The sequence below is a fragment of the Chaetura pelagica genome, unplaced genomic scaffold (assembly GCF_000747805.2).
Source record: "Chaetura pelagica isolate M959 unplaced genomic scaffold, ChaPel_1.0 scaffold829, whole genome shotgun sequence".
NCBI lineage: Eukaryota > Metazoa > Chordata > Aves > Apodiformes > Apodidae > Chaetura > Chaetura pelagica.
This window is the reverse complement of record NW_009954535.1, coordinates 778530-791971: the sequence shown is the minus strand read 5'-3', so window position 1 is coordinate 791971 and position 13442 is coordinate 778530. Positions and strand designations below refer to the sequence as shown.

At 47.9% G+C, this 13442-nt stretch overlaps 3 protein-coding genes across 3 annotated transcripts in view; 1 reads left to right on the top strand and 2 right to left on the bottom strand.

Annotated features, from left to right (window-relative positions):
* MED12L (mediator complex subunit 12-like) overlaps positions 1-13442 on the top strand; it is a 109235-nt gene that overhangs the window by 64942 nt on the left and 30851 nt on the right. Inside the window, 5 exon segments of the mRNA XM_010004741.1 lie at positions 10714-10858; positions 11417-11535; positions 12654-12697; positions 12699-12789; positions 13364-13442. The exon segment at positions 13364-13442 is cut by the window's right edge and continues 12 nt beyond it. Of these exon segments, the coding sequence (XP_010003043.1) occupies positions 10714-10858; positions 11417-11535; positions 12654-12697; positions 12699-12789; positions 13364-13442 (478 nt within the window).
* On the bottom strand, positions 4012-5070 carry P2RY13 (purinergic receptor P2Y, G-protein coupled, 13). Its single transcript, XM_010004729.1, has one exon. The coding sequence runs from the start codon at positions 5068-5070 to the stop codon at positions 4012-4014; it is 1059 nt and encodes a 352-aa protein (XP_010003031.1).
* P2RY12 (purinergic receptor P2Y, G-protein coupled, 12) lies at positions 8019-9038 on the bottom strand. The gene has a single exon (XM_010004727.1). The coding sequence runs from the start codon at positions 9036-9038 to the stop codon at positions 8019-8021; it is 1020 nt and encodes a 339-aa protein (XP_010003029.1).

The window sequence follows — 13442 nt, the reverse complement described above, 5'->3', positions numbered from 1 at the left end:
TTTTGAAAATGTAATTTCTTTTATCCCCTCTGTCCTCGAGTTCCTCATGTGGTGTTGATGGGTGGCCTGAGCTCCATGCCTTGGCTGGCTCATCCTGGCTGGAGATATGGGGCTGCTCCAGGGCCTTTCATTTCCAGATGTGCCCTGCTGGCTTTGTGCCTTTCTGTGTCGTCCTGTGGGTAATACCTTGGCTGTCCTAGATCTTGTTTATGATGCAAACCGTTGTTTTGCATTTCTAATTAATGGAAGTACTGCTGTATCTGTGTGAGTTTTCTCAGTGCTCAGAGTTGTTCAGAGAATCCCTTGATGGAGGGATGTCCCAACTGTGCTTGAGCTGGGACTTGAATGAAGTGTGGGATGTGTCTTTAGGCACTCAGGAATGAACTTGCTGTCCCTCTGAGGACAGGCAGGCTGACACAGGAGCTGGAAGGCTGGATGGGGCAGGCATTAGGCACGGGTACAGCACACTGCCTTCTTCTTAAATGCAAGTAAAATAAAAAAATGCAAAGAAATATACGTGAGCCTCTGTGTACTCAAGTTGGTTTCCTACAAAACTTGATTGCCTAGGGCTTTATCATTGCCCTTTTGGGAACCAAACAACCCATAACAATGTTTAGAATAAGTGTCAGTATTTTCTGTGTGACTCCTGGACTGTAGGAACCTGGAAAAAAGTTCATTTTTCTGGACAAGTTAAGGCCTGGTACCAGATTTCCAGTTTCTAGTCTGGAGTGTAGGTGAACGAAGGAAATGAACACTGGGATGTGGGAAGGGAAGCCCTGCTGCTGCCTCACGGTGGTGGTGGTGGACTGAAGTAAACACACGTGAGGAGGAAACCTTGCAAGCATTTGCTCTGTCTTGTACAGCTGCTGAATCCAGCAAAAGCAAAGGCTTCCCTGGGCAGCTCCTGCATGCCAGTGCCAGCCTTTTCAAGTTGGCTTGGGAGTCAAATCAGATTTGGAGAAATGGTGTCTGCAGTATTGAATATGCTGGTAAGCTCTACTGATTGACAGAAACTTCTGGGTGCACTCAAGAAAGCTGGTGGGCCCAGCAGGGCAGCTGGCATGCTGCTGGCAGGCTCTGCTGGGGTCTGGGCTGGTGCTTCTTCATCTCTGCAGAAGTCTGCCCACTAAACTTGTCTTCTTTTCAGTCAGGTGTGAAATATAAAATACTGTCTTAGTTGTTTCATTGAGCCTTAAAAAGCAGAGAGATAAACTTAGGTGTGTTTTAGCTGTTATGATTCTTCTGGGAGCACGGATCTAAAAATTTGCAGGAAAAAAAAAAAAAAAAAGAGTAAAATCCCACAAGCCAGAGTTCAGGGGACTTCCTGGCTGGCAGTGGAACAACCAGATGCCCTGTCCTTACAGTCACCTTGCATTTCTCTGCTGCAGTTTGGTGGCTCTGGTTCCCTTTTACTTACCTAAGAAACAGCAGCTGAAAAACAGATGATTAAGACTCCTCTGAAGCCTTTGGCACACCCCTTCTTTAGGGAGCAACTCAGCCCATTTTGTGGTTACACCCACCCTTACAGCAGGCTCTGGGTGCTCAGCTGTGGGTGCTGCAGGAGTGGTTGTGCACAGTGTTAAATGAGCAGTGTTTTATAGGGAGTAGATGTGAGAAAATTAAAAAAAAACCACCACCTTCCACTGTGAAATGAGTTTCCTGTTGTCAGCATTTTCATAGTTTATTACCACCACATTTCTCAATTTATTTTACTGTCTTTCTCTCTAATAACCACAAAACAGGGCTGGAGTTCCCCTTTTGAATCCAGAGCTGGATGTGTCTGCAGGGAGTCCTGGGACCTCTGTACTAGCTGTGCTGCTGGGATTCATTTGCAAGAGGGAGGACTGAGCTGCAAAGTTTCGTGCTGAATTCTTCCCCACAGCTCAGGAGCACAGGATTCCACGGGTGCCTGCCTGGTGGAAGAGCCCAGCTGAGATACCAACCTTCCCCTGATGTTTGGCTCTGCTCACTGCACTAATTGGGCTCCTGTGTCAACAGGCTTAGAGAAACATTTCCAGGCTCCTTGTATGTTTCTTTAAGCAGTTGCTAAGGTGGTGACTATTTTATCAGCTGAGAATTTAATATATTTCCTTTTACTGAAGTAGCTAAATTAATCCTCTTAAACACTGTATGTGTGTGGGGAGGGAGGAATTAGTTCCTGAAGAGCATTTAATCCTGAGAGGAAGACACTGTTTGAGATAAAGTTGATTTATAGGGAAGTTTGGAACCAACTGGAAGCTGCTTGGAGATTAGTTCAGTTTCCAGCTGTAAAAGGGTGTTACAGTTCTGGTAAGTATGTGACATGCCTAGTGGAGAAGATCTAGTGAGGAGAAATTGCTCAGTAAGACACAATCTACCTGTGTGGCAGAGGCTGGGGAATCCCAACAGCAGATGTAATTAATGCACAGTAATCTGAAAACAGCTTTGAAAAAATCAGGCTGCATGGAGCAACCTGCAGGATTGTGTTAGACTGCTGTAAATATTTAATTCCTAAAAATAGCAGTCAGGTGGTGATCAAAGCATCTGGCACGTGTGAGAAGGCATGAGGCTGGTAGGAGAGCTTGGGAGGGGTGAGGGCTGTGGCTGAGGGAGGTGCTGGTTCTCACGGGTGCCCTTCAGCTCCACCGGGTCCCAGGGCAGCAGGAGATGAGGGTCTGGGCAGGGAGGGGGTGGTGGAGAAGAGTCCATGGTGTGTGTTCCCAGAGCTCTGCCGTGGCCTCGGGGGACCAGTGCCAGGAGAAGCCTGTGTTGGAGAAGCAAGGAAGCCTTGTGGAGGGATAAGGCAAGGTTAACAGTTTTTTGAAATATACTTTATAGAGTTGGAATCAATACATGGCTGGTATCTGTTTCATGTCTTAAAATCAGTGTCAGGGTTTGGATTAGGAAGCCGTTTCTCCTTAGGCACAGACTGTTTGGCTGCCCCTGAGGGAGAGCAGATAGGAGCTCTGCAGGTGGAGAGGGGCTGTCTGGGTGGGGAGGGTCAGGCAGTGTCACTTGGGACTGGGAAGGGTGAATCTGCCACCAAGAGGGATGTTTCTGGGTGCTTCCTTCTGGCTGGTGGCAGGGTGGGGGTGCCTGCATGGCTCTGGGGTCCCTTTGCAGGGGATGCAGTCCAGGGTCTGCTGTGGGCCTGGATGAGGAGTGAGCTCTGGGGAGACTGGGGTATCACCGACTGCATCCCCCACCAGAGCCCCTGCTGGGAGTGGAGAAGGAGGATGGAAACAGTGTAGAAGGTAGGAAAGTAATTAGGTGTGTAGAAAGAGGTGGGGAGGGACTGTGTCCTCCTTCCTCAGTCATGTACTCTTCCTCCTCTTCCCTGCCCTGTGACGTGCAGCCGAGCTGACACCCAGTGTAAGAACTACTGACACACAGTCAGCAGCTCTGGGCTTGAGTCCCAAATAAAGCTAAATCTTAAAGGTCCTTTTCAACTAAAACGATTCTATGATTCTAAATTGTCCTTAGTAGCAGCCACAGTCAGTAAGCTGCCTAAGTGTAAACAAGGTGGGTTTTGTTGTGTTTTGTTTTTTTTTAAAACAGATAGAATTGTTCTGTAGATTGTCTTAAGTTCTATGAAGGTATCCCAGTCATTGGTTGTGGTTTGTTCTGTCAGGCTGTGGGACAGGATTTAGTGACCAAATCAGAAAAACCTCTGCTCCTGTGGGCTTTGCAGGGCAGCACGGGCTGCAGAGCACCCTGCTGGGGTGCTGGGCCAGCCCTGCTGGGGTGCTGGGCAGCAGGGGTGGCCCTGGCTGCGGAGGCAGCGTGGGGCTGGGCAGGCACAGCAGCGCTTGGGGGGCTCGGGGGGCTGGGGTCCCCCAGAGAGCCCGGCTCGGGGCACAGCCCTGGCAGGCCAGGAGTGGCAGCTGAGGTGGCAGCTTCTGGTGTTTAAGGCCAAGCAGTGAGCAGCAGTACAGAAATCCATTTTGCTGTTTTTATTAACCACTAGTATTCCACTACAAGCACCCTTCCATTTCCTACAGTGCCAGTAAAACAAATCATTGTTCAGCTTCCCTAGGGCAGAGCAGAGACTGTGGCACGTGAAGCTGCGGGGTCAGGAGACGTTTGTGTGTCCAGTTCGGTTTTTGGGTGCGTGTGAACCATTTTCTGAAGTGCCTTCACTCTCCTGCACAGCACTTTTTCCACGAAGGGCTTGCACAAGAACATGTATATGAGGGGGTCCATGCAGACGTTGGTGGCAGCCAGCCAGAGGGTGCTCTCCTTGGCCACAAAGAGCTGGTTCTGCAGGCGGCAGTCCATGCGGGCGGTCGTCTGGCTCAGGGTGTAGGGAACCCTGCTGAAGTGAAAGGGGGCAAAGCATAAGAAAAACACAGTAAAAATGATGAACACTTTCCCCTTGATCCTTTTTTCACTTTTGTTGTTTTTCTTCTGCGTTTTCACATATGACTCATATACCTTCTTGGCAATGACGACATAAAACAGAAACATGAGGATGAGAACAGTCCAGAAGATGAACTGGCAGATGTAATTGACGGCTTCGTGCCATCTGAGTCCCAGGTAATTCTTCAGCAAGGCACACTTCTTCACAGACTGGGGTGTTGCTTTCTTGTTTGATAAGATCATGTTGGGCAGAGAGAGAACAAGGAAGAAGAGCCAGACCAGACCCGCAAGGATCTTTGCTGAGCTCAGGTTTTGCACCCAGAACTTCCCAAAAGGTCTCACGATCTTGAGAAATCTGTCAAAAGCGATGAGACCAAGTAGCACGATGCTGATGTACATGGTGTCATAAAACACCACGGCTGAGAAGCGACACACAAAGGCTTTGAGTTGCCACGGTCCCAGGCCAGAGTCCGTCAGGATTTTCAGAGGAAGCATCAAGGTCATTACAAAATCGGAAATTACGATGTTTTTCAGGTAGACAATGAAAGTTGATGTGCTTGGGATGTGGAAGAAGGCCCAGAAAGCCAGGCTGTTCAGTACAAGTCCCAGGAGGAAGATAAGTGTGTAGAGTGCTGGGAAGAGCAGGTGGGTGAGCGTGGTGTCTCGCGGGCACGGTGCCGAGGGGGCTGTGCTGGAGTTGCTGGCAGTGCTCTCGTTTGCAGAGTCTCCCATGGTTTGAAACGGGCCTGGGTGAAAGGGAGAGAAAAAACACAAACCACTGCATTCTGGGTTTAAAATTGCATGTTCCTTGCAGTGACCAGCAGGTTTACACAAATAAACACACAACCTGAGCGTGCGTTATACAGACCAACTGTTCTCTAGTCCCCAGCAAATCTGAATCATTGCCTGAGCTTAAGTTTACAAACCAATGTCTAAAGAAAAGTTACACTGGTATACGTTCATTGTGGAGGTCTGAGATAACAGAACAGTAAGGTGTAACAGCAGATGGCCTACAGCCCCATTTGTCTTCACATGGAAATATATTTTAACATGGAATAGAAAGTTTACAGTTGTGGCCCAAAAGCAAAGTGCTTCCGGGAAAGCAACTTCTGGTATTTCTTACCAAGCACACACCATTTTTCCTGTCTCAGCACAGATATAAAGAACGGTCTCAAGATAAGCTGCCCACTGGTCACTAGCCTCTTACATCTGAAAGCCAGATGAGCGAGTGCCCCATCACACCACATGAATGCTCCCATCCTGCAGGTACCTGAGCAAAGCTGGCAGCAGGACTTGGAGAGAGGGTCTCTGGCTGTCTCTGCTTCACACACTGGTCCTCTCCTAACAGAAGCCTCCAGCAAAGTATCAAGAATGGGGAAATGTGTGGAAGGATGGGACTTTTTCTGTTGATCTCGTGTGTTGTTTCCTTCCTCATTTTCCTGTGTCGCCTGAGTTAGTTAGTTGTGTTGCTGTTGCTTTTCTCTCTTCCTTTTTCTCTCTGTCTGAAACCACACTACCTTCTCCTGTACTAGGAAAGAAAAAAGTGACCATGCCCATCAAGACAGACACGTTTTCTGGCTTTTTGTTGGTGTGGGGCAGACTCGATAGCTCCTCCATGGTGCCATTATAATCTGGCATCTTTGAGACATGAGATCATCAAACACAGAGCATTTCCTGACAGTTTTTCAGGATAATCCCCAGATGTAGCTCTGAGTTCTTGTGTGTGTGTGTGAATTCCCCTGCTCTGGGCAGCACTAGTTGTTGTCAAAGGAGTGACCAGAAGGTCTGCTCAGAGCCACCCTTGCAGTGTGTTACTCAGCTGCAGATTTCTGTGCAGGGACAGGCTCAGACCTGCCCCTTCCCCCCTGAGCCTGGTGATACCAGGACTCTAAGCCTGCCCTCTGGTCTCCAGAGCAGGGTTCTGCTCTGTTTTGGTGTCAATGCAGCCAGGAGATGCTGTGTGCTTGTTCCAGCCTTTCCTGGTTCTGCATTGGGGTGCTTTGTAGTCATCATGTGTTTAGTATGTGTAAGGTTGGAATCCAGAGCATTTCTCTGTAAGCAGAACGTTTTGGGTAAGCTTAGCTCAGTCATGGGGTCTGTCTTGTATTTTCCTGTCACCTGATGTGGCTGAGGCTGCTGTCTCCTTGATGGTTGCCAGGTGGGCAATGTTCAAGCCACCCTCTGCAGGCAGGCATGGATTGCTTTCTGGGGTTCTCAGGCTGTAGCTGTGTCACCAGTGGGTTTGTGCATTGGTATCTGGGCTTGGTTAATGAAGGTGTGTGTGCTGATGCCTGTGTTGGATGGCCAGCAGAGAGCAAAGAGCCCTGAGGGCGATGGGAACCAGGGGCACCCTCACCATTGCCATCAGTGTGACATGTCTGTAGCTGCCTGGCCCCACTTCTGTTCCTTCAACACAGACTGTGTGAAGCTGAGACAGTCCATTGCAGTTCCCCAGGACTGACATCCCGGGCAGCATCTGCCACGTTTCCTTCCCAGCCCACCCAGAGTCACTGCTCCCTGCTGGGGGAGGCTCTGCTCCCCGGGGGCACAGGCTGTGGCCTCTGGTGTCTGAACTGCTCCTCGGGTCAGGAAAAGCACCTGCTGGATAATTGCCAGGCACAGGGACAGACCTGGGCAGGGGGAGGCAGGCACTGTTTGTTGGCAGGACTGAGCTCTGGTGTGATGGTGAAACACATTTCTCAACTGGAGCTGTTTTGCAGTGGTGATAGTGAACTGTAATTTATTACAGTGGCTGAGGATCTTTTTCATGTGTGGTTGTTTTGGTACCTGAAAATGTTACACACCTGAAAATACTTCCCTGTTGTTTCTTTTTGTTTGGGTTTGGGTTTTTGTTTTCAACTTTTCCAAATGAAAATGGGGAAGTGGTTAAATTTTTTGTGTAGTGCAAAAAAGCTGTCCTTAATAATCATGAGGGGTTTTACCATGAGTCTTTCTTTCCTTAGTTTCTAAGTATCCAGGAAATTGAGTCTTTGTATATTTTCTGATATAATATATTGTTCTCTACAGAAGTGTACATTTTGTTCATACTTATAGTAACGTGAAATATTTGAAGATTTGATTTACATGAAGGTGAATCTGATTATGAAATAACATCTCTGACATGCATCTATTAATTATTGGTCAATGGATTAATCATTACAAGCATATTAATGAGACAAGCACAAGGTTACTGTTACCAAAATCTGCACAACTAGATAGCTTCTCTACATATGTCTTCTATTTCTGTCTGCCAGTTGCATACGAGGTGGCAACTATTTGTATTTAAAAATCTCATTTACTCTGGCTTTTATTTGCATTTTCCAGATCTTGTGTTGTCATGGACTTTACTCTGGCCCAAGTGAAGCTATTTCTTAAAAATTTTTGCAGTTCATCATCTCATCTGTAGCATTTCTTGTCTCTGCTTTAGCTGCTTCCTTACAGCTCCAGCTAAAAGGTCGAACTTCTTCCTGGGAAATCTGACGAGGTTCTGATCATTCAAGCTTTCTAGTTTCACCAACGTTGCACCCAGTGATGTTGGTTCCAGGGTGCTTCTGCTTCATCTGTAGGACCATCTCCAAAAGAGCTGGTGAAATTCTAGATGTTCTTCCTTTGGATTTGTGCTGCTTCCACCCACCTGTAAACAAAATGTGGCCAAGAAGGAGCACGGGTGGTTCTGGGCTCTAGAGCTGTGTCTCGTCTGTGTCATCTGCTTCATTCTGATCCTTCATCCGTGCCCTGAGCTCTGACGTTGCTGTCTGCTTGCACAGCATGTCTAGCAGGGACTTCCTGAAGGATTTGCAAAGGAAAAAGTAGATGAAGGGATCTAGGCAAGCATTGAGTGATGTCAGCCACAGCGTGCTCTCCTTCAGGTTAAACAAGGTGTTCTGAGCAGAGCACTGAAAAACGTCCCGTGTTTGGCTCAACGTGTAGGGGATCCTAGTAAAGTGGAATGGCACAAAACAAATAAAGAACACTGCAATAATGATAAAAACCTTCAGATTTACAGTCTTTTTGGATGCCTTTCCTGTGCATCTTGTCCTTTTGTAGGATTTGTACAGTTCTTTACTTATGAGTAAGTAGCATACAACTATGACTGCTAAGTTCACCCAGAAGATGAGCTGACAAATGTAGTTTACGATTTCGTGCCAGACTAAGCCAAACTCAGATTTCAGGAGAGCACATTTTTTCACGTTCTTAGGCATTTTCTTCTTGTTTGTTAGGATCATGTTGGGTAATGAAAGAGCAAACATGGATATCCAGATTGCTGTGGACAGGATCTTGGCCCCTAAAAGGCTCCTTGGTGTTGAGGTTCTGAAGGGCGAAGTGGCTTTCTGGTAGCGGTCGATGGTTATCAGGCCAAGGAACAAAATGCTAATGTACATGGTGAAGTAAAACACAACCTGGGTGACCTGGCACACAAACCCTCTCAGTATCCATGATACCAGCTTTGCGTCGCTAAGGATTTTAAATGGAAAAGTTAAGATCATGAAGAAGTCAGAAATGACTGTGTTCTTGAGGAAGATGATGAAGTTGGACTTACTGGATATTTTAAAAAAGACCCACATTGCCAGGCTGTTCATGGTGATACCCACCAGGAACAGAACTGTATAAAGCACAGGAAAAATGACTTGGCTGATTCTGTTATCGCTGGTGCAGTTGCTGTCATTCCTAGGGTAGCTGAAGTTGCTTGTGGCTTTCATTGGTGCTTGGTCTTTTCCCTCCTTCCTGGAAAAAAAAAGAAAAAAAAGGGAAAAAAAGTAACAGTGAGTTCTATCTGTCTTAAGACTTTGGCATTTTTCATCTGCTTGTAATGTTGGGAGCAATTCCTTTGGGTATTTTGACTGCTGTAAGTTGTGTTTTGTTTTCCCTTGGGTGCCAGGTTTCTACAGAAGGGCACTAATGCAGCGGCACTTGTCGGGTGGCTCGGTTTGATCTTCCCTGACTGAAACGCTGAGGTGACCACCCATCCATCCCACCCTCCTGGGCTTCCCACACAGCTTCCCCGAGGCCCTGCTGCAGGGGTGGGCAAGGGGCCAGCATGGCAGGAGGGTGTGGGGGTGTCCCCATCCCCTCATGTCCCCAAGGGGCGGCTGTGGGACCCCCCAGAGTCACCGTTGCTGCCAAGGGTAAGAGCGTGAGGCAGGAGCTCCTGCTCCAACCCTGCAGCCCAGCACCCCGGGGGCTGCTCCTGCACTGCTCACATGTTTCAGCAAAGTCAGAAGTTGTTTGCAGCCCCAGCGCCCCGACACCCCCCGCGGGGCTGCCCCACGGACACAGAGACGTGGGTTCCTGGTTTGCAGCAGGCTCAGCTGCGCAGCCCGGCCCTGACTCGCCCGGCATTCCCAAGGCAGGGACCTCTTACCGCAGCGTGCGGAGCAGCGCGGTGCTGCTGGCGGATCCCGCGCGGCTCCGCTGGCTCCTCACCGTGGGAGTGGGCAGGAGCGCGGCTCTGGTGAAGCCCACGGAGCAAGGGGGGGGCTGGAGGAGCAGCTCAGAGCATCCCAGCTCGGAGACCTGGACCTTCCTCTGCCTTGGAACTGCCTTCTCAGCCAGAGACGGCTCCAAATTCCAAGTGCTGCTCTCAGAGCTTCTGCTTCTCTTTCCTCCAGAACAGAGAAAGAAATAGAAAATTTAAAAATAATTAGAGGTTTACTTCCTGCTTTTGTCTTACTAAGAGTCCCTATTTTTAAAAGAGACGATGTGTTTTGTAAGACTGTGCAACTTTCCTGAGCGCCGAGTTGCGCCCCTGGCTGCTGCCTCTGCCTTGTGATCCTCTGGGGTTATTTTCGTGCACAGACTTACTGCTAAAAACACTTTTGAAGCAGTTGAGAGCAGTGGTGGTTGGTTACTTTGGAGCTGGTAGGTATATACTGAACAGAATGTTTATACCTTGTATGCCTTGCAGAGCAGTTCTGCCAGTGTTCCAGTTCTGCACAGCACGTGATGCATCTTATTACAAGACCAAGGATAACCACAATTTAGGTAAACTAGAAATGTTTCCATTTCTTTGGGAAGAACAAAACTGTATTTTACGAGTTGGGCTGCATCTTTTTTTCAATGGATTTGTACATAAGAAGGGAAGCTTCTTGACATCTGTCTTCTATTTACTGATCTGCTACTGAATACCAGTCCCGGGGACAGCAGGGAGGGCTGCCCATCCCTGTCCTCTGACTGCCCATACCGAATTCATAACATCAGATTGCATTCTTCCCCCTTCTCATTACTGATTTCATCTGCTCTTTCCTCCACGCTGCTAAGCTCAGGAAATGCATTTAGTGAGAGCTGGTTTGGTACCGGCACCACAGCCTGGGCTGCCCGGGCCGGGTTTCTGCAGGTGGTGACAAAAGAGATTTCACTCGTATCTGGTCTTTCCAGGATGAATCTTCAAGCCATGAGTGCAACCAGCGCATGATTCTCCTGTTTGGCGTTGGGAAGGAGCGTGACGAAGCGAGGCACCAGCTGAAGATCACCAAAGACATCCTCAAAATCCTGAACAAGAAGAGCACGACCGAGCTGGGCGGTAAGTGGTGTCACGCTGTGGTGAGGGAGCCCTTGGCCGCGGGGGCTGAGAGCTGCTCAGCAGGTTTTCTGGAGCCACGCATGTTGCTGATGGAACTTGGCTTCTTTGCAGTCCCTGGGTGAAGTCCTGGCCAGAGCCCCACACTCGGACCAGAACGGCCAGGGAGCACTGGCTCTAGAAATCCCTGGTTCCCATCACAGCAACTGGGCTGCAAACACTTTCTTTTTTTTAGGCTAAAGCCTGGACTGTGAGAGACAGGCCAGCGACTCAAACACGTTCCTTTCCCTCCCAATAAAACTCTGGGGAGTTTTCAGTTTTTCTGGGGTGCCACCTTTTTCACTGGAGCAACCTCCAATAGTTCTGGTCCCGTGACGTGCTGTGCTGTGTTTGTCCCGGGTACAAGGGAGCACGGAGGCCAGGAGGGCTTTATGGAGTCATGAGTAAAGCTTACTAAGACTTTGATTGCCTTTTAAGTCAATAATAATGCAAAACTAGAAGGACTCCATAAAATATTAAATTTCCAACTTTTTTTTTTTGTTTTTCTTTTTTTCTGTTGAGTGGGGGCTGAAGGGCAGCAAGGCAGGAAGACCAAGCAAGGAGCATTGCCAACCCTAGGGACCGTGTTCACAAAACTGCAGCAGCTGTCCTATTTTGATCAACACCAGGTGACATCTCAGGTACTTGCCTTGAAAAAAATCGTGGCCCTTTGCTTTCTGCTGTAGAGGTGCTAAATAGGAAGCAAACTTAGGTTTTTAGAAGTGATTTGTATATACGAAGAATTTTCAGTGCACTTCAAAGGCAGCAGAAAAAATCCTGCCTTGGTATTGTAAAATACCCACCTCGGTGGGTATTTGGGGGTTTGTTTGGATTTTTCTGATTGTTTTGCAAGAAGCTTTCTGGATTACTATAGATGTCATGACTTTTAACGGAAAATTTGAAATAAATTTTACATAAATGTCCATCAGCAGCATTGCTGGGGGCTCGTTAGCACTACTTACTAATCAGTCTCTTGCAGATGTGTAAGGCCCGTTCCTGTGTCTGTGTTCAGGAAGGACAGAGACTGTGTTTGTGTGCAGGAAACCGGGCACATCTCTGAGGAGCTGCTGGATGACACAGCTTGTGCTTTTCTGGATATTAGAATTTATAGCCAACCCTTCCTGTTCAAAAGCTGCATCAGTGGCTGTTTGGAGAACATAAAGAATGTGTTTCAAATGACAAGCCTGGTTTTCCTGCTTTATATTAGGACTTGTAAGTGTGCAAATGCTTTAGCATAGGATTTAATGACTGTCAGGTGTTAGTGTTCTGAAGAGTATTTTAATAACCAGAGGCTAACACAGAAACAAAGTAAAAGAGGTATGCATTTGCTACTTAATTTAGAAGACATTTGAGTGAATTTATTACATGTTTTGTTTGCAGGATTAAGTGTTATAAATTATCTGAAAACCGTAAATAATCACAATTCAGTAAGACGAAACAAGAAATTACTTTTGCCTCTTCTTTAAAGCAAAATACCCCACAGAATTAAAAGTGGTGTTGTAGATGTTAAGAACAGCTTGACTCTCAGCTGTAAAGCAGCAGATCATCCTTTTCTGTGCTGTCAGTTTTGAAAATAAAATGGCATTGGGACTGACTTGCAGTCAGTAGAGTAACAGATAAACCCATGTGTGATGTGCTGGTGCTTTTAACTGCAAATTGCTGTCACCTGCTGTTACCACTTACAAAAGAGCCTATTTTGAGCCCTGGTGTGTCTGGGAAGCCCTCAGTCACCTTACAACTTTGATATTTATGTTCCTAGATCTCCAGTAACGTTCTGGAACAGATAACTAGTTTTGCCTCAGGAACATCTTCCCTTGGCTCACCACATACAGCTCATCTTTGATCTCATGGAGCCAGCACTGAACATCAACGGACTTAGAGACTTTGCAGTACAGGTAAACAGAGTCCATGTGGGGGGGTTATGTCAGGATAAAGCTCTGATACGTTTTCTGCAAAGCCAGGCAAACACCAGGAGCTGCACTGCAGCTTCTCCTGATTCGCTGCCGTGCCCTTCAGTCTCCTTGGGTTTCCTGACCTCTCACAGCCCCTGATGCTTCCCCTGCTGGCTTCCTTGGAAATTATGGAGAATCAGTAGATGGGTTTTTTTTTATTTCCAAACCTGTCGAAATTAATAAAATTCTGGATTTTTTAAATATTTGTTTTTAGCACAAAGTGTTTTGGGATGGGCTTCGCTGTTTCAGGCTGAGCATCCTACCGCCCAGCCAGGCGTCTGGGTGCCAGAGCTGCCATGTGTGCAGAAATGCCTCTGCAGGGACACCTCTCACACTTGAGCAGTTTATTTTGCTCCCTCTTGCCCTCGCTCTGTCGCGGATCAAGGAATTCCGTTTGGGTTTGCCACGCGGTTGATCCCTAAAGACGTTTCTCTCGCTTGTTTGTTCGCGTTGCGCCTGTTTTACGCGCGCCGTGGGAAGCTGTTCCGAGTTGACCCGCCTGCCTGTGCCTTTGCAGCTGCTGAACGAGCTGAGCGAGGTGGAGGCCGAGCTGCTGCTGAAGTGCTCCAGGCTGGCGGGGCGCTGCACCGCGGGGG